The following is a 19,528-nucleotide window of genomic DNA, read 5'->3' as shown; positions in this document are numbered from 1 at the left end:
ATTTATACACTGAGTTGTTTTACACTGAATTTTTACACACAAAATTTTTCTACACTGAATTTAAAACATCACTTTTTTGCACCAAATTTTATATACACTGAATTATAATACATATTATATTAGGCACTGACTTTATAGTTTAGCACCTCCCTGTGTGCAATTTTTTGTATATCGTATAATATTTATTTCCTGTAAATAACACATTTAACATAAATTGTTCTCAGGACTGGGCTGTGCACCTTACCTCCTTTTGCACTATTCTTCTTTTCTTCCTCTGTTTTTTCATATTTTGTAGACTGTCGCTTTTAATCTCCATTCTATTATATTGGTAATATTATTTGTTTGTTGTGGTAACAACACACAAACGAAAAAGCAGTTAAAATGTAAAAAAACAACAACAATGTAATGACAAAAAAGCTGAAATTTTGATACTAATAACTAATAATAATATTACATTGTCAGTTATAACATAAAGTTGAACCTTAGTTTTGGATTTATATACTAGAAATGTCCCGGTTGTGTTTTTGTTATTTCTCGAAGTTTAGTGTTTTCCTCAGCTTTCCTTCTTATGTTTCCTTCCTATGAGTCCATTTATGTTCTTTTTTTTTTGCATTCTTGTTGCTCTTGTGTTGATTAGCCACACCTGCCTTCTGTTTATTGATTGGTGTCCTCACCTGTTGTGTCCACTAATCACTCTCCTTTATAGTCTGTTGTCTTGCAGCCTTTGTTGCTGGATCAACGCTCTTTTTTTCTTTTCTTTTTCCCCACTCTCGGTAGTTTTCTTGCCACACCAAAAGCATTTTTTGTGCTGTTCGCTTTTGGCGACTATTTTTCTTTTCTGGTCGACGCTACGCTGGCGTTTTAGTGTTGAATTTCTGCCTCAATGTGTTGAATTGAGATGGATTCCTACCTGAACGGTGTTTCCTGCTTGTTCTTCTGAGTTTTTTTCTGTTTTTGTCTTTTTTTTCCTGCATGAAATTAAAAAAAAAAAAAGACCACTGCTTACTTTTTAGGATGCATCCCTTGGTGGAAAGAGATTGGACACCCTTAAGTTATTAGTATCCCATTTATACCTTATTTTGCATTACATCACTACTTTTTGCTATTTTCTTTTACATTTTTACTGATACATTTTTTCATCCAACGAAAATCTGCGGGGTGCACTTTGGAGACTCCTAAGTTAATACAACATTTTTGCATGGCCAGATCATTCTCAAGTTCAAAAGACATGCACTTCTTCTTTCAAAATTGAAGAAAAAATATGTTTTGTGAGAAAGATGGAGTATTTTATTGATGCACATTATTTCAAGGCTTTGATGGACCACATAAAACGATGTTGTGAGCCAGATCTGGCCCCGGGGCCTTGAATTTGACACGTGTGGCCCAAAAAGTGAAAAAGAGTGGACCTAGGATGGAACCTTGAGGGACACCAGATGTTGATTTTATCTGAAATAAACACGCTACAGCAACACTTTAGTTACATAAGTGACATTATTAAAACATAATGTAACTGACAGAAAGGAGAGGACTTAAAGGGGTGCCTTGAGGAACGCCTCAGTCAGTTTGGACCCCAGTGTTCTATGTTTGCCAGAGAAATTTAAAATGTCAATGCAAGGATCTGCCAATGTGTTTACTGTGGTCCAAGTTCCTTTCTACAACAGGAAGATTTTCATGTTTTTAGGAAGTTACTGTAAAAATGCTTCGAGCTAAACTAAGGGAATGGTATGGCGTCGTTCCGCTAGTTGTATAACCCTGATTTAAAGGGGGAACATTATCACAATTTCAAAAGGGTTGAAAACAATAAAAATCAGTTCCCAGTGGTTTGTTGAATTTTTTGAAGTTTTTTTTCAAAATTTTACCGGTCTCGGAATAGCCCTAAATAAAGCTTTAAAGTGCCTTATTTTCGGCTCTCTGCGAAGACACTGGCCATTTCCCTGTGATGTCATACAGTGCTGCCGAGTTAAACAAACAATGGGAATACCACAGCAAGATATAGTGACATTAGCTCGGATTCAAACTCGGATTTCAGCGACTTAAGCGATTTAACAGATTACGCATGTATTGAAACATGGTTGGAGTATGAAAGTATTGAAGAAGAAACTGAAGCTATTGTTGCTATTCATAGCCATAGCATGGCCGAATAGCTGCGTTAGCATTGCCGGTAAAATGTGCGGATCAAACGATCAGGACTTTAGCATCTTTTGACACTGGAGCAACTTAAATCCGTCGATTGGTAAGTGTTTGTTTCGCATTAAATGTGGGTGGAAGGAAACGTAATATAGTTGCAAATGCATCTGCAGGTTATCCATACATCTCTGTGCCATGTCTGCTTTAGCACCGCCGGTAAATAGCATGTTAGCATCGATTAGCTGGCAGTCAACATCAACAAAACTCACCTTTGTGATCACTGTGACTTTATCGTTGCAAATGCATCTGCAGGTTATCCATACATCTCTGTGCCATGTCTGTCATCGCCGATAAAATGTGGAGACACTCCCGCACATTCAATGGGGGTCTGGCGGTAGACACATTCGCATGTTAGCATCGATTAGCTGGCAGTCACGCCGCAACCAAATATGTCTGATTAGCACATAAATCAACATCAACAAAACTCACCTTTGTGATTTCGTTGATTTTATCGTTGCAAATGCATCTGCAGGTTATCCATACATCTCTGTGCCATGTCTGCCTTAGCATCGCCGGTCAAATGTGGAGACACTCCCGCACATTCAATTGGGGGTCTGGCGGCAGACACATTGGCATCTTCGGGCCAGTGGTGCAACTTGAATCCCTCCCTGTTAGTGTTGTTACACCCTCCGACAACACACCGAAGAGGCATGATGTCTCCAAAGTTCCCAAAAATAGTGGAAAAAAACGGAAAATAACAGAGCTGAGACCCGGCGTTTGTATTGTGTTGAAAATGAAAATGGCGGGTGTGTTACCTCGGCGACGTCACATTCTGACGTCATCGCCTCCAGCACGATGAACAGAAAGGCGTTTAATTCGCCAAAATTCACCCATTTAGAGTTCGGAAATCGGTTAAAAAATATATAAGGTCTTCTTTCTGCACCATCAAGGTATATATTGACGCTTACATAGGTCTGGTGATAATGTTCCGCCCACTGTTGATATTTTACCAAAATATAGAGCTGACCTTAACAAAATGGACCGGACTCTAGATATGACTTTACTGTCCTTCTTTTTCCTCCAGGTAACTTCATGTATTTCATTGGCTATTCAAAGTGGTTGTTGCTATGTAGCCGCCTGGTGGCAGGTGAGACACACACACACACACACACACACACACACACACACACACACACACACACACACACACACACACACACACACACACACACACACACACACACACAGATTTTTGTATTTGTTACCTTCCAGAGACTTTGGAAAAATGCCTACCTCTTTAGAACCACCCTTTCTAGATATATAAAGATTTGTATTAACAACATTAATAATATATACATACTATGGAAATATTAAAAAGTTAAAGTTTTAGTAATTCAATTTATTTTTTATTTTTTTTGTTTGTAATTTGGTTTTTGATCTTCATTATTTACTTCAGGTTATTACAGTATGTCTCTATATACATATTTATTTAATTTTTTTTACTAATTAATTTTGGCCAAAGGAGGCACATTTCAATGTATTACACACACTTGTTATTTCATATGTTGATCAGAGGTGGAGCACTTTTAAAACCGACACACAATCAATTTGAAAAATTCTTCCTTTTTGGGACCACCCTAATTTTGATTGCTTACACCACCGGGGGTTCAAATGAGACATCCTATATTAGATGCAATGGTTTTCCTTATTAGGACCATGATTTTAGTCCTAACTTGTTCACTGGTCCTCATACGGAAGATACTTTTCCTTGTTGATGTCTCAAGAAGGGTACCAGTACGAGAACACAAACACACACATTCTTGAATTTGTTACCTTCTTGAGACCTCTGAAAAACGCCTCTTTACGACCAACCCTTTCTAGACGTATAAAGATTTGCATTTTACAACAATAATAATATATACATAGTCAGCAAATATGAAAAAAGCTAAGCTTTGTGTAATTTTTTTTTTGTAATTGTTTTTTAATCTTATTCAGGTTATTAGAGTATGTCTCTATATGCATATGTATTTCATTTTTATACATTTCTTACACACACTTGTTGTTACATATGTTGGCCAGAGGGGGAGCACTTCAAATGTTTACACACACTTGTTATTTCATATGTTGACCAAAGGGGGAGCACTTTTAAAACAAACACAAAGTCAACTTGAAAAATCCCTCCTTTTTGGGACCACCCTAATTTTGACAAATGTCACCACCAGGGGGTGCAAATGAGATCGCTATTTTTTTGTATTTTGTACTGTGCTTGAAGCCGATGACAAACGAGTCACGGACCACGGATGGCTTCTGTGCCGCACTTTGGGCAAACCAGCTGTAGAAACTGACTGTTAATGGCCACTATAGTCTTAGTACCATAGTGTATTTGGTACTAAGTATATCAGCTGCTCACCTGGCGGGTTTTATTCGGGAATGATTAGGAAAGTCCTTCTTTAGATGACGTCTTGTTTTATCATATATTGCTGCCGTTGATCCTGTCAATGTTTACTTTTGTATGCATATTAAATCAACCCAAAAAAATCCTGACTTTGGAGCAATGTTCACGGACTCTATTATTTGGCTCTCTATTAGACGCAATGGTTTTCCGTATTGGGACCATGATTCCGATCCTAGCTTTTTCACCGGTCCTCATATGGAAGGTACTTTTCCTTTTTGATGTCCCAAGAAGGGTAGAAAAACAAGAACACACACATACTTATTGAGACATTGCTGCCTTTGCGCCTGTCAATGTTTACTTTTGTATGCACATTAAATCAACAAAACAAATCCTGACTTTAGAACAATGTTCACGGACTCTATTATTTGGCTCTCTATTAGACGCAATGGTTTTCCGTATTGGGACCATGATTCCGATCCTAACTTTTTCACCGGTCCTTTTTGATGTCCCAAGAAGGGTAGAAAAACAAGAACACACACATACTTATCGAGACATTGCTGCCTTTGTGCCTGTCAATGTTTACTTTTGTATGCACATTAAATCAACCAAAAAAATTCCTGACTTTGGAGCAATGTTCACGGACTCTATTATTTGGCTCTCTATTAGACGCAATGGTTTTCCGTATTGGGACCATGATTCCGATCCTAACTTTTTCACCGGTCCTTTTTGATGTCCCAAGAAGGGTAGAAAAACAAGAACACACACATACTTATTGAGACATTGCTGCCTTTGCGCCTGTCAATGTTTACTTTTGTATGCACATTAAATCAACCCAAAAAATCCCGACTTTGGAGCAATGTTCACGGACTCGAGTATTTGGCTCGCTATTAGACGCAATGGTTTCCCGTATTGGGACCATGATTTCGGTCCTCATAAGGAAGTTACTTTTCCTTTTTGATGTCCCAAGAAGGGTAGAAAAACAAGAACACACACATACTTATTGAGACATTGCTGCCTTTGCGCCTGTCAATGTTTACTTTTGTATGCACATTAAATCAACCAAAAAAAATCCTGACTTTGGAACAATGTTCAGGGACTCGAGTATTTGGCTCTCTATTAAACGGAATGGTTTTCCGTATTGGGACCATGATTCCGATCTTAACTTTTTCACCGGTCCTCATATGGAAGGTACTTTTCCTTTTTGATGTCCCAAGAAGGGTAGAAAAACAAGAACACATACTTATTGAGACATTGCTGCCTTTGCGCCTGTCAATGTTTACTTTTGTATGCACATTAAATCAACAAAAAAAAATCCTGACTTTGGAGCAATGTTCACAGACTCTATTATTTGGCTCTCTATTAGACGCAATGGTTTTCTGTATTGGGACCATGATTCCGGTCCTCATATGGAAGGTACTTTTCCTTTTTGATGTCCCAAGAAGGGTAGAAAAACAACAACACACACATACTTATTGAGACATTGCTGCCTTTGCGCCTGTCATTTTTACTTTTGTATGCACATTAAATCAACAAAAAAAAATCCTGACTTTGGAGCAATGTTCACGGACTCTATTAATTTGGCTCTCTATTAGACGCATTGGTTTTCCGTATTGGGACCATGATTCCGAACCTAACTTTTTCACCGGTCCTTTTTGATGTCCCAAGAAGGGTAGAAAAACAACAACACACACATACTTATTGAGACATTGCTGCCTTTGCGCCTGTCAATGTTTACTTTTGTATGCACATTAAATCAACAAAACAAATCCTGACTTTGGAGCAATGTTCTCGGACTCTATTATTTGGCTCTCTATTAGACGCAATGGTTTCCCGTATTGGGACCATGATTCCGATCCTAACTTTTTCACCGGTCCTCATAAGGAAGGTACTTTTCCTTTTTGATGTCCCAAGAAGGGTAAAAAAACAAGAACACACACTTATTGAGACATTGCTGCCTTTGCGCCTGTCAGTGTTTACTTTTGTATGCACATTAAATCAACAAAAAAAAATCCTGACTTTGGAGCAATGTTCACGGACTCTATTATTTGGCTCTCTATTAGACGCAATGGTTTTCTGTATTGGGACCATGATTCCGGTCCTCATATGGAAGGTACTTTTCCTTTTTGATGTCCCAAGAAGGGTAGAAAAACAAGAACACACACATACTTATTGAGACATTGCTGCCTTTGCGCCTGTCAATGTTTACTTTTGTATGCACATTAAATCAACCAAAAAAAATCCTGACTTTGGAACAATGTTCAGGGACTCGAGTATTTGGCTCTCTATTAAACGGAATGGTTTTCCGTATTGGGACCATGATTCCGATCTTAACTTTTTCACCGGTCCTCATATGGAAGGTACTTTTCCTTTTTGATGTCCCAAGAAGGGTAGAAAAACAAGAACACATACTTATTGAGACATTGCTGCCTTTGCGCCTGTCAATGTTTACTTTTGTATGCACATTAAATCAACCAAAAAAATTCCTGACTTTGGAGCAATGTTCACGGACTCTATTATTTGGCTCTCTATTAGACACAATGGTTTTCTGTATTGGGACCATGATTTCGGTCCTCATAAGGAAGATACTTTTCCTTTTTGATGTCCCAAGAAGGGTAGAAAAACAAGAACACACACATACTTATTGAGACATTGCTGCCTTTGCGCCTGTCAATGTTTACTTTTGTATGCACATTAAATCAACAAAACAAATCCTGACTTTGGAGCAATGTTCTCGGACTCTATTATTTGGCTCTCTATTAGACGCAATGGTTTCCCGTATTGGGACCTGATTCCGATCCTAACTTTTTCACCGGTCCTCATAAGGAAGGTACTTTTCCTTTTTGATGTCCCAAGAAGGGTAGAAAAACAAGAACACATACATACTTATTGAGACATTGCTGCCTTTGCGCCTGTCAATGTTTACTTTTGTATGCACATTAAATCATCCCAAAAAAATCCTGACTTTGGAGCAATGTTCACGGACTCTATTATTTGGCTCTCTATTAGACGCAATGGTTTTCCGTATTGGGACCATGATTCCGATCCTAGCTTTTTCACCGGTCCTCATATGGAAGGTACTTTTCCTTTTTGATGTCCCAAGAAGGGTAGAAAAACAACAACACACACATACTTATTGAGACATTGCTGCCTTTGCGCCTGTCAATGTTTACTTTTGTATGCACATTAAATCAACAAAACAAATCCTGACTTTAGAACAATGTTCACGGACTCTATTATTTGGCTCTCTATTAGACGCAATGGTTTTCCGTATTGGGACCATGATTCCGATCCTAACTTTTTCACCGGTCCTTTTTGATGTCCCAAGAAGGGTAGAAAAACAAGAACACACACATACTTATTGAGACATTGCTGCCTTTGTGCCTGTCAATGTTTACTTTTGTATGCACATTAAATCAACCAAAAAAATTCCTGACTTTGGAGCAATGTTCACGGACTCTATTATTTGGCTCTCTATTAGACGCAATGGTTTTCCGTATTGGGACCATGATTCCGATCCTAACTTTTTCACCGGTCCTTTTTGATGTCCCAAGAAGGGTAGAAAAACAAGAACACACACATACTTATTGAGACATTGCTGCCTTTGCGCCTGTCAATGTTTACTTTTGTATGCACATTAAATCAACCCAAAAAATCCCGACTTTGGAGCAATGTTCACGGACTCGAGTATTTGGCTCGCTATTAGACGCAATGGTTTCCCGTATTGGGACCATGATTTCGGTCCTCATAAGGAAGTTACTTTTCCTTTTTGATGTCCCAAGAAGGGTAGAAAAACAAGAACACACACATACTTATTGAGACATTGCTGCCTTTGCGCCTGTCAATGTTTACTTTTGTATGCACATTAAATCAACCAAAAAAAATCCTGACTTTGGAGCAATGTTCAGGGACTCGAGTATTTGGCTCTCTATTAAACGGAATGGTTTTCCGTATTGGGACCATGATTCCGATCTTAACTTTTTCACCGGTCCTCATATGGAAGGTACTTTTCCTTTTTGATGTCCCAAGAAGGGTAGAAAAACAAGAACACATACTTATTGAGACATTGCTGCCTTTGCGCCTGTCAATGTTTACTTTTGTATGCACATTAAATCAACAAAAAAAAATCCTGACTTTGGAGCAATGTTCACAGACTCTATTATTTGGCTCTCTATTAGACGCAATGGTTTTCTGTATTGGGACCATGATTCCGGTCCTCATATGGAAGGTACTTTTCCTTTTTGATGTCCCAAGAAGGGTAGAAAAACAACAACACACACATACTTATTGAGACATTGCTGCCTTTGCGCCTGTCATTTTTACTTTTGTATGCACATTAAATCAACAAAAAAAAATCCTGACATTGGAGCAATGTTCACGGACTCTATTAATTTGGCTCTCTATTAGACGCATTGGTTTTCCGTATTGGGACCATGATTCCGATCCTAACTTTTTCACCGGTCCTTTTTGATGTCCCAAGAAGGGTAGAAAAACAACAACACACACATACTTATTGAGACATTGCTGCCTTTGCACCTGTCAATGTTTACTTTTGTATGCACATTAAATCAACAAAAAAAATCCTGACTTTGGAGCAATGTTCACGGACTCTATTAATTTGGCTCTCTATTAGACGCATTGGTTTTCCGTATTGGGACCATGATTCCGATCCTAACTTTTTCACCGGTCCTTTTTGATGTCCCAAGAAGGGTAGAAAATCAAGAACACACACATACTTATTGAGACATTGCTGCCTTTGCGCCTGTCAATGTTTACTTTTGTATGCACATTAAATCAACAAAACAAATCCTGACTTTGGAGCAATGTTCTCGGACTCTATTATTTGGCTCTCTATTAGACGCAATGGTTTCCCGTATTGGGACCATGATTCCGATCCTAACTTTTTCACCGGTCCTCATAAGGAAGGTACTTTTCCTTTTTGATGTCCCAAGAAGGGTAGAAAAACAAGAACACATACATACTTATTGAGACATTGCTGCCTTTGCGCCTGTCAATGTTTACTTTTGTATGCACATTAAATCATCCCAAAAAAATCCTGACTTTGGAGCAATGTTCACGGACTCTATTATTTGGCTCTCTATTAGACGCAATGGTTTTCCGTATTGGGACCATGATTCCGATCCTAGCTTTTTCACCGGTCCTCATATGGAAGGTACTTTTCCTTTTTGATGTCCCAAGAAGGGTAGAAAAACAACAACACACACATACTTATTGAGACATTGCTGCCTTTGCGCCTGTCAATGTTTACTTTTGTATGCACATTAAATCAACAAAACAAATCCTGACTTTAGAACAATGTTCACGGACTCTATTATTTGGCTCTCTATTAGACGCAATGGTTTTCCGTATTGGGACCATGATTCCGATCCTAACTTTTTCACCGGTCCTTTTTGATGTCCCAAGAAGGGTAGAAAAACAAGAACACACACATACTTATTGAGACATTGCTGCCTTTGTGCCTGTCAATGTTTACTTTTGTATGCACATTAAATCAACCCAAAAAATTCCTGACTTTGGAGCAATGTTCACGGACTCTATTATTTGGCTCTCTATTAGACGCAATGGTTTTCCGTATTGGGACCATGATTCCGATCCTAACTTTTTCACCGGTCCTTTTTGATGTCCCAAGAAGGGTAGAAAAACAAGAACACACACATACTTATTGAGACATTGCTGCCTTTGCGCCTGTCAATGTTTACTTTTGTATGCACATTAAATCAACCCAAAAAATCCCGACTTTGGAGCAATGTTCACGGACTCGAGTATTTGGCTCGCTATTAGACGCAATGGTTTCCCGTATTGGGACCATGATTTCGGTCCTCATAAGGAAGTTACTTTTCCTTTTTGATGTCCCAAGAAGGGTAGAAAAACAAGAACACACACATACTTATTGAGACATTGCTGCCTTTGCGCCTGTCAATGTTTACTTTTGTATGCACATTAAATCAACCAAAAAAAATCCTGACTTTGGAGCAATGTTCAGGGACTCGAGTATTTGGCTCTCTATTAAACGGAATGGTTTTCCGTATTGGGACCATGATTCCGATCTTAACTTTTTCACCGGTCCTCATATGGAAGGTACTTTTCCTTTTTGATGTCCCAAGAAGGGTAGAAAAACAAGAACACATACTTATTGAGACATTGCTGCCTTTGCGCCTGTCAATGTTTACTTTTGTATGCACATTAAATCAACAAAAAAAAATCCTGACTTTGGAGCAATGTTCACAGACTCTATTATTTGGCTCTCTATTAGACGCAATGGTTTTCTGTATTGGGACCATGATTCCGGTCCTCATATGGAAGGTACTTTTCCTTTTTGATGTCCCAAGAAGGGTAGAAAAACAACAACACACACATACTTATTGAGACATTGCTGCCTTTGCGCCTGTCATTTTTACTTTTGTATGCACATTAAATCAACAAAAAAAAATCCTGACATTGGAGCAATGTTCACGGACTCTATTAATTTGGCTCTCTATTAGACGCATTGGTTTTCCGTATTGGGACCATGATTCCGATCCTAACTTTTTCACCGGTCCTTTTTGATGTCCCAAGAAGGGTAGAAAAACAACAACACACACATACTTATTGAGACATTGCTGCCTTTGCACCTGTCAATGTTTACTTTTGTATGCACATTAAATCAACAAAAAAAATCCTGACTTTGGAGCAATGTTCACGGACTCTATTAATTTGGCTCTCTATTAGACGCATTGGTTTTCCGTATTGGGACCATGATTCCGATCCTAACTTTTTCACCGGTCCTTTTTGATGTCCCAAGAAGGGTAGAAAATCAAGAACACACACATACTTATTGAGACATTGCTGCCTTTGCGCCTGTCAATGTTTACTTTTGTATGCACATTAAATCAACAAAACAAATCCTGACTTTGGAGCAATGTTCTCGGACTCTATTATTTGGCTCTCTATTAGACGCAATGGTTTCCCGTATTGGGACCATGATTCCGATCCTAACTTTTTCACCGGTCCTCATAAGGAAGGTACTTTTCCTTTTTGATGTCCCAAGAAGGGTAAAAAAACAAGAACACACACTTATTGAGACATTGCTGCCTTTGCGCCTGTCAGTGTTTACTTTTGTATGCACATTAAATCAACAAAAAAAAATCCTGACTTTGGAGCAATGTTCACGGACTCTATTATTTGGCTCTCTATTAGACGCAATGGTTTTCTGTATTGGGACCATGATTCCGGTCCTCATATGGAAGGTACTTTTCCTTTTTGATGTCCCAAGAAGGGTAGAAAAACAAGAACACACACATACTTATTGAGACATTGCTGCCTTTGCGCCTGTCAATGTTTACTTTTGTATGCACATTAAATCAACAAAACGAATCCTGACTTTGGAACAATGTTCACGGACTCTTTTATTTGGCTCTCTATTAGACGCAATGGTTTTCCGTATTGGGACCATGATTCCGATCCTAACTTTTTCACCGGTCCTCATATGGAAGGTGCTTTTCCTTTTTGATGTCCCAAGAAGGGTAGAAAAACAAGAACACACACATACTTATTGAGACATTGCTGCCTTTGCGCCTGTCAATGTTTACTTTTGTATGCACATTAAATCAACAAAACAAATCCTGACTTTGGAGCAATGTTCTCGGACTCTATTATTTGGCTCTCTATTAGACGCAATGGTTTCCCGTATTGGGACCTGATTCCGATCCTAACTTTTTCACCGGTCCTCATAAGGAAGGTACTTTTCCTTTTTGATGTCCCAAGAAGGGTAGAAAAACAAGAACACATACATACTTATTGAGACATTGCTGCCTCTGCGCCTGTCAATGTTTACTTTTGTATGCACATTAAATCATCCCAAAAAAATCCTGACTTTGGAGCAATGTTCAGGGACTCGAGTATTTGGCTCTCTATTAGACGGAATGGTTTTCCGTATTGGGACCATGATTCCGATCTTAACTTTTTCACCGGTCGTCATATGGAAGGTACTTTTCCTTTTTGATGTCCCAAGAAGGGTAGAAAAACAAGAACACACACATACTTATTGAGACATTGCTGCCTTTGCGCCTGTCAATGTTTACTTTTGTATGCACATTAAATCAACAAAAAAAAATCCTGACTTTGGAGCAATGTTCACGGACTCTATTATTTGGCTCTCTATTAGACGCAATGGTTTTCCGTATTGGGACCATGATTCCGATCCTAACTTTTTCACCGGTCCTCATATGGAAGGTACTTTTCCTTTTTGATGTCCCCCGAAGGATAGAAAAACAAGAACACACACATACTTATTGAGACATTTTGAGTTAGTAACAGAGGGATGTTGTTATCCTCTCAGGTGTGGGTGCAGGAGCAGGATCCTCCATCTTTTGTTACATTACCAGGAGCACGCGCCCCGATGAGAGAGCGAGTATCTTTGCAGCCATCATGGCTTGTCGACAAGTCGGTCTCCTTGTGGGTTAGTTACTGTACACACACACACACACAAAAATGCATCCCTTTACCTATCATCAGAAATATTTTTGAAGAAACATCTGAAGCTAGGATAGCGAGATTGAAAAACATCCTGTGTGTTTTATTCTTTGAAGCACTTCCTGCTCTCTCTCTCCAGGGCCGGCGTTCAACCTGTTCCTGCGGCTGTGTGATTTCAAACTTGGACCCTTTGTTGTGAACAAGTTTACATCTCCTGGGGTAAAAAAAAAACTCATAAATGCATTACAATGGAAATATGCAGCAACTCAGAACTCCTCTATGGCATTTTTTGTTGGTTACAACACAACCTGCTGCTGCATCTTCCTTGCTTGTTCCTCTCCTTGAATATTATTTTTACGTTGTAGGTTTGGGGTGTCCAAACAATGGCCTGCATTAACGTAATTTGGCAAAAATTTTGACTCGGGGGCCACATTGAGAGAAAAAATCTGTCTGGGGGGGCCAATGTGTATTTGTGTATAAATAATAGATAGATAGACAGTACTTTATTGATTCCTTCAGGAGAGATCCCTCAGGAAAATTTAAAATTCCAGCAACAATGTAGTAAATTACGATCGAATTTAAAAAGTAAGTAAAACCTAAATAATGGAACATATTACAATAATAAGTCGAACACATATCCAGTGAGGGTTGGACTCCGCCAAGGCTGTCCTTTGTCACCGATTCTGTTCATAACTTTTATGGACAGAATTTCTAGGCGCAGTCAAGGCGTTGAGGGGTTCCGGTTTGGTGGCCGCAGGATTAGATCTCTGCTTTTTGCAGATGATGTGGTCCTGATGGCTCCATCTGACCGGGATCTTCAGCTCTCGCTGGATCGGTTCGCAGCCGAGTGTGAAGCGACCGGAATGAGAATCAGCACCTTGCCCGGAAAAGGGTTGAATGCCATCTCCGGGTTGGGGAGGAGACCCTGCCCCAAGTGGAGGAGTTCAAGTCCCTAGGAGTCTTGTTCACGAGTGAGGGAAGAGTGGATCGTGAGATCGACAGGCGGATCGGTGCGGCGTCTTCAGTAATGCGGACGTTGTACCGATCCGTTGTGGTGAAGAAGGAGCTGAGCCGGAAGGCAAAGCTCTCAATTTACCGGTCGATCTACGTTCCCATCCTCACCTATGGTCATGAGCTTTGGGTCGGGACCGAAAGGATAAGATCACGGGTACAAGCGGCGGAAATGAGTTTCCTCCGCCGTGTGGCGGGGCTCTCCCTTAGAGATAGGGTGAGAAGCTCTGCCCTCCGGGAGGAACTCAAAGTAAAGCCGCTGCTCCTCCACATCGAGAGGAGCCAGATGAGATGGTTCGGGCATCTGGTCAGGATGCCACCCGAACGCCTCCCTAGGAAGGTGTTTAGGGCACGTCCAACCGGTAGGAGGCCACGGGGAAGACCCAGGACACGTTGGGAAGACTATGTCTCCCGGCTGGCCTGGGAACGCCTCGGGATCCCCCGGGAAGAGCTAGACGAAGTGGCTGGGGAGAGGGAAGTCTGGGTTTCCCTGCTTAGGCTGTTGCCCCCGCGACCTGACCTCGGCTAAGCGGAAGAAGATGGATGGATATTACAATAAGACTAAAATTAAAAAGCAACAATAAGAATAATAAATATGACAGTAAAAATAAGAATATAACAAGAGAAAGTCGGTGTCATGATCTGTGGTCTGGATCATGTTTTTGTTATTTTCTTTTAGTTTTAAGACTCCATCGGTTCCTGTTTGTCATGTCTTGTGATCATGTTTTGTTAAGTTATGTTCTGTTTAGTTTTGGACTCCATTAGTTCCTGTTTTTGCGCACCCTGGTTTGTTTTAGTTACCATGACATTAGTTTCACCTGCCTCATTTGTTTGAACTCACGCACCCGTTGTTAATCATGTCACTATTATTTAAGCCTGTAGTTGCCAGGTAGTCGACCTGGTGACACGGCCCTTGATTCACTCTTGTTTTTGCTCTGTCCATGCCATAGTTAGTACTGATGTTCATTGTTCATGCTGCTTTGCTCATGTCACAGTAAGTGTTGTTTGTTTGATGTTTATAGTTAATGTTAAAGTATTAGTTTTGTACCCTGCGTTAAGTTTTGTAGCTTTTGAGTTAAAATTAAAATCATGTTTTTACCTTCAAGCCTAGTCCGTTTTCATCACAGAAGAACGAATCTCGCAGCAAACTTTATTTTTTGCAAATAATAATTAGCTTAGAATTTCATGGCTGCCACACGTGCCAAAGTAGTTGGGAAAGGGCATGTTCACCACTGTGTTACAGCACCTTTTCTTTTAACAACACTCATTAAACATTTGGGAACTGAGGAAACTAATTATTGAAGCTTTGAAAGTGAAATTCTTTCCTATTCTTGTTTTATGTAGAGCTTTAGTCGTTCAACAGTCTGGGGTCTCCGCTGTCGTATTTTACGCTTCATAATGCGCCACACATTTTCAATGTGAGACAGGTCTGGACTGCAGGCGGGCCATGAAAGTACCCGCACTCTTTTTTTTACAAAGCCACGCTGTTGTAACATGTGCTGAATGAGGCTTGGCATTGTCTTGCTGAAATAAGCAGGGGCGTCCATGAATAAGACGGCGCTTAGATGGCAGCATATGTTGTTCAAAAACCTGTATGTACCTTTCAGCATTAATGGTGCCTTCACAGATGTGTAAGTTACCCACGCCTTGGACACTAATGCACCCCCATACCATCACAGATGCTGGCTTTTCAACTTTGCGTCGATAACAGTCTGGATGGTTCGCTTCCCCTTTGGTCCGGATGACACGATGTCGAATATTTCCAAAAACTATTCAAAACGTGGACTCGTCAGACCACGGAACACTTTTCCACTTTGCATCAGTCCATCTTAGATGATCTCGGGCCCAGAGAAGCCGGCGGAGTTTATGGATGTTGTTGATAAATGGCTTTCGCTTTGCATAGTAGAGCTTTAACTTGCACTTACAGATGTAGCGACCAACTGTATTTAGTGACAGTGGTTTTCTGAAGTGATCCTTAGCCCATGTGGTGATATCTTTTGGAAATGGATGTCGATTTTTGATACAGTGCCGTCTGAGGGATCGAAGGTCACGGTCATTCAATGTTGTTTTCCGGCCATGCCGCTTACGTGGAGTGATTTCTCCAGGTTCTGTGAACCTCTTGATGATATTATGGACCGTGGATGTTGAAATCCCCAAATTTCTTGCAATTGCACTTTGAGAAACGTTGTTCTTAAACTGTTTGACTATTTGCTCACACAGTTGTGGACAAAGGGGTGTACCTCGCCCGCATCCTTTCTTGTAAAAGACTGAGCATTTTTTTGGGAAGCTGTTTTTATACCCAATCATGGCACCCACCTGTTCCCAATTAGCCTGCACACCTGTGGGATGTTCCAAATAAGTGTTTGATGAGCATTCCTCAACTTTATCAGTATTTCTTGCCACCTTTCCCAACTTCTTTTTTCACGTGTTGCTGGCATCAACTTCTAAAGTTAATGATTATTTGCACAAAAAAGGAATGTTTATCAGTTTGATTATCAAATATGTTGTCTTTGTAGCATATTCAACTGAATCGAACACAAATTCCCAACTCATGCGGAAACGTGTCTTTTTCCCGTTCCTCCTCTCAGATCTTCATGTGTGTGTTGTGGGTGCTGCAGCAGTGGGTGGTCCTGGCTATGTACTGGGACGTGGCGGCTATCGGCGCCACCCAGGGGGCGGTGCCGATGGTGGACCTGCAGGACGAAGGTGAAGACGTGGCCCTGATGGGGTCCGACGAGGAGCAGGTGCACACCTACACCTACAGAGCCGTCGCCTCCCACCAACCGGAGAGCTCCACTTCCGCCTCGTCCGAAACGCCACGCGAGGGCTCCTCAGCCGATCCCCAGCCCTTCAAAAACTTCAGCGTCAGCAAAGGTGAGCAAGCGAGATTTTTTGTTTGTGTTTTTCTACCAACCTTCCAGTCCTGATTATCAGCCTTTCTTTCACAAAACTATTGATTTCTTCCTGCACACACACACACACACACACGTCTATTGTGCTTGTTGAATGGTGTAAGGCGGGTGAGATCACATTCCCATTGTATTGATTTTACCCCTGTGTTGCCTGTCCCCCCCCCCCCCCCCCCCCCACACACACACATTGTATGATGACATATGTCAGTTTGCATGTAAACACAGCTGAAAGACTTCTATTGATTAACCAGTCCCTGCTGCGAAGTTGTGCATGTGTGCACGCGTCCGGCCTCGATATTGATTCTCTCACTCTGTGAAAATGTGGCAGAGGAACGGTCGGATGGACAACAGACTGCTTTTATTGAGCAGCCCGCTGTGATGGGTGGTGGATGAAATGGAGACGGAATCGGCGATGTGGTCAACTCTCGTGTTATGGATTTGTTCCCGCGCTGAGAAAAGTTCACAACTCGGGAATATAACACTGCTAAAAAGTCAGTGTTTAAAAACAAGAAAAAACAAAACAAACATTAGCCGTATATTATTTGAACTAAGCAAAATTATCTGCCAATGGAACAAGAAAATGGTCAGCAAGAGTTGTCGTTGTGGCCGTATTAATGTTGCGGCTGCTATAGCAGTTATTATTATTATTAGTTTGACGAACATGCGTCTGAACCTCAAATTTTATAAGGTAATGATCGGACATTACTTTAGTATACGGGAGTATCATAACTTTGGAAACTAGGTCTATCGTATTACTGTTGCAATGCGTGGGTTCATTTATTATTTGTGTAAGACCACAGCTATCAATTATAGTCTGGAGCGCTTCGCACGGTAGGGTATTTATATGGACATTATAGTCCATCCATCCATCCATTTTCTACCGCTTATTCCCTTTCGGGGTGGCGGGGGGCACTGGCGCCTATCTCAGCTACAATCGGGCGGAAGGCGGGGTACACCCTGGACAAGTCGCCACCTCATCGCTGGGCCAACACAGATAGACAGACAACATTCACACTCACATTCACACACTAGGGCCAATTTAGTGTTGCCAATCAACCTATCCCCAGGTGCATGTCTTTGGAAGTGGGAGGAAGCCGGAGTACCCGGAGGGAACCCACACAGAAAGATCCCGAGCCTGGATTTGAATCCAGGACTGCAGTACCTTCGTATTGTGAGGAAGACGCACTAACCCCTCTGCCACCGTGAAGCCCGATATTATAGTCCCCCATTATAATTTTATTATTCATATTGACATTGTTTCTTATGGAAACATTTGCGTCAAGATACAAACTTTACTACTTACGAACCCTGCGAAAACCAATTAAGATTTTTAAAATCCACGTTCCACTATCAGTTTTTGTTAAATAAAACCAACCCTTTCTGCCAAGCGACCGCCTCAAAACGGGGAACCATTTGAATACAAAGCTTAGACCACACATTGTAATATCAAGCACTTTCCTTCAGCCATCTGGCCAACGTATCCAAATTTAGCGGCGAGCACAGCTCAGTTTTCACTCCTCTCCAAGTCCCTTTTATTTATTTTTTTTCCCAACATTCCCTACTGGAATAGATCCCAATTTGGAAATGATAAGAATACACTTTGTTCTTTATTGCAGTTTGGATTTTTAGCAAAATAAGCAGGCCATTTATCTCCCACAAAATGCTTAAGCGAGCCAAGTTGTGCAGTGTCTGCCCAAGTTTTCTTTTCTCTTTGGAGCGCGTTTTACTCGGCATAAATCGCCAGTTTAAGCTTTCAATTTAATGGTAGCACTTCAGCTGATTTTATGATTTTTTTTTTTTTTTTTTTTTACTTCCCTCTTTGGTTTGCTCAGTGCCGCTCTTTCTTTGTCTTCTTCCCTGTAGAGTTCCTGAGGGAGGAGGTGATTGTTCTCCTCACCGCTCAGTTCATCACTCTCTTCAATCAGACTGCGCTGGAGGTGAGAGCTGCCATCAGCTGGAATTTCCTAGAAGTCCTCACGTCACACTCAGAGCCTCGACCCCCGCCGCCCCCGAAAAAAAGTACTTTGTAAAACTGCTCAAGCGATGATGTGAAGAAAATTCAGAGTGCTAAAAAAAAAGTACATGCATTTATCTTTACATAAATACTGTTTCTTTTTGGCCATAAGCTACCCTAAAAAGACAAAATTATGAGGACTTGGTGGGAGGACTTTCGCATCTTTTGACCACTGGTGCAACTTGAATCCGTCGATTGGTATGTGTTTGTTTGGCATTAAATGTGGGTGGAGGGAAAGGATAGATGCAAATATAGCTACAAATGTACATACAGCCAGCCTAAATAGCATGTTAGCATCGATTAGCTGGCAGTCATGCCGTGATCAAATATGTCTGATTAGCACATAAGACAATAACATCAACAAAACTCACCTTTGTGATTTCGTTGACTTTATCGTTGGAAACGCATCTGCTTTGAGTGTCGCAGGATATCCACACATCTCTGTCGTAGCATCGCTATCGTCGGTTAAATGTGCCGAACAAACGAGGGACTTTCGCATCATTTGACACAGGTGCAACTTGAATCCGTCGATTGGTATTTGTTTGTTTGGCATTAAATGTGGGTGGAGGGAAAGACTAGATGCAAATATAGCTACAAATG

General features: G+C 40.7%; 2 protein-coding genes across 6 annotated transcripts in view; both read left to right on the top strand.

Moving 5' to 3' along the window:
* LOC133545263 (BMP/retinoic acid-inducible neural-specific protein 3-like) overlaps window positions 1-19,528 on the top strand; it is a 1,164,151-nt gene that overhangs the window by 610,731 nt on the left and 533,892 nt on the right. The gene's annotated exons all lie outside the window — the stretch shown is intronic.
* Window positions 1-19,528, top strand: part of LOC133545197 (major facilitator superfamily domain-containing protein 8-like) — a 72,084-nt gene that overhangs the window by 17,065 nt on the left and 35,491 nt on the right. For both annotated transcript variants that reach the window (XR_009804751.1, XM_061890579.1), the window contains exons 5-9: window positions 3,212-3,274; window positions 12,858-12,977; window positions 13,131-13,210; window positions 16,591-16,876; window positions 18,778-18,851. Coding sequence is in view for 1 of the 2 variants with exons in the window: in XM_061890579.1 (XP_061746563.1) it covers window positions 3,212-3,274; window positions 12,858-12,977; window positions 13,131-13,210; window positions 16,591-16,876; window positions 18,778-18,851 (623 nt within the window). In the remaining variant the exon portion in view is untranslated. The remainder of the gene's footprint in view (window positions 1-3,211; window positions 3,275-12,857; window positions 12,978-13,130; window positions 13,211-16,590; window positions 16,877-18,777; window positions 18,852-19,528) is intronic.

Source organism: Nerophis ophidion, linkage group LG28 (genome assembly GCF_033978795.1).
Source record: "Nerophis ophidion isolate RoL-2023_Sa linkage group LG28, RoL_Noph_v1.0, whole genome shotgun sequence".
NCBI classification, from domain to species: Eukaryota; Metazoa; Chordata; class Actinopteri; order Syngnathiformes; family Syngnathidae; genus Nerophis; species Nerophis ophidion.
Note: the sequence above shows the minus strand (reverse complement) of the source record. Positions and strands in the feature narration are given on the sequence as shown.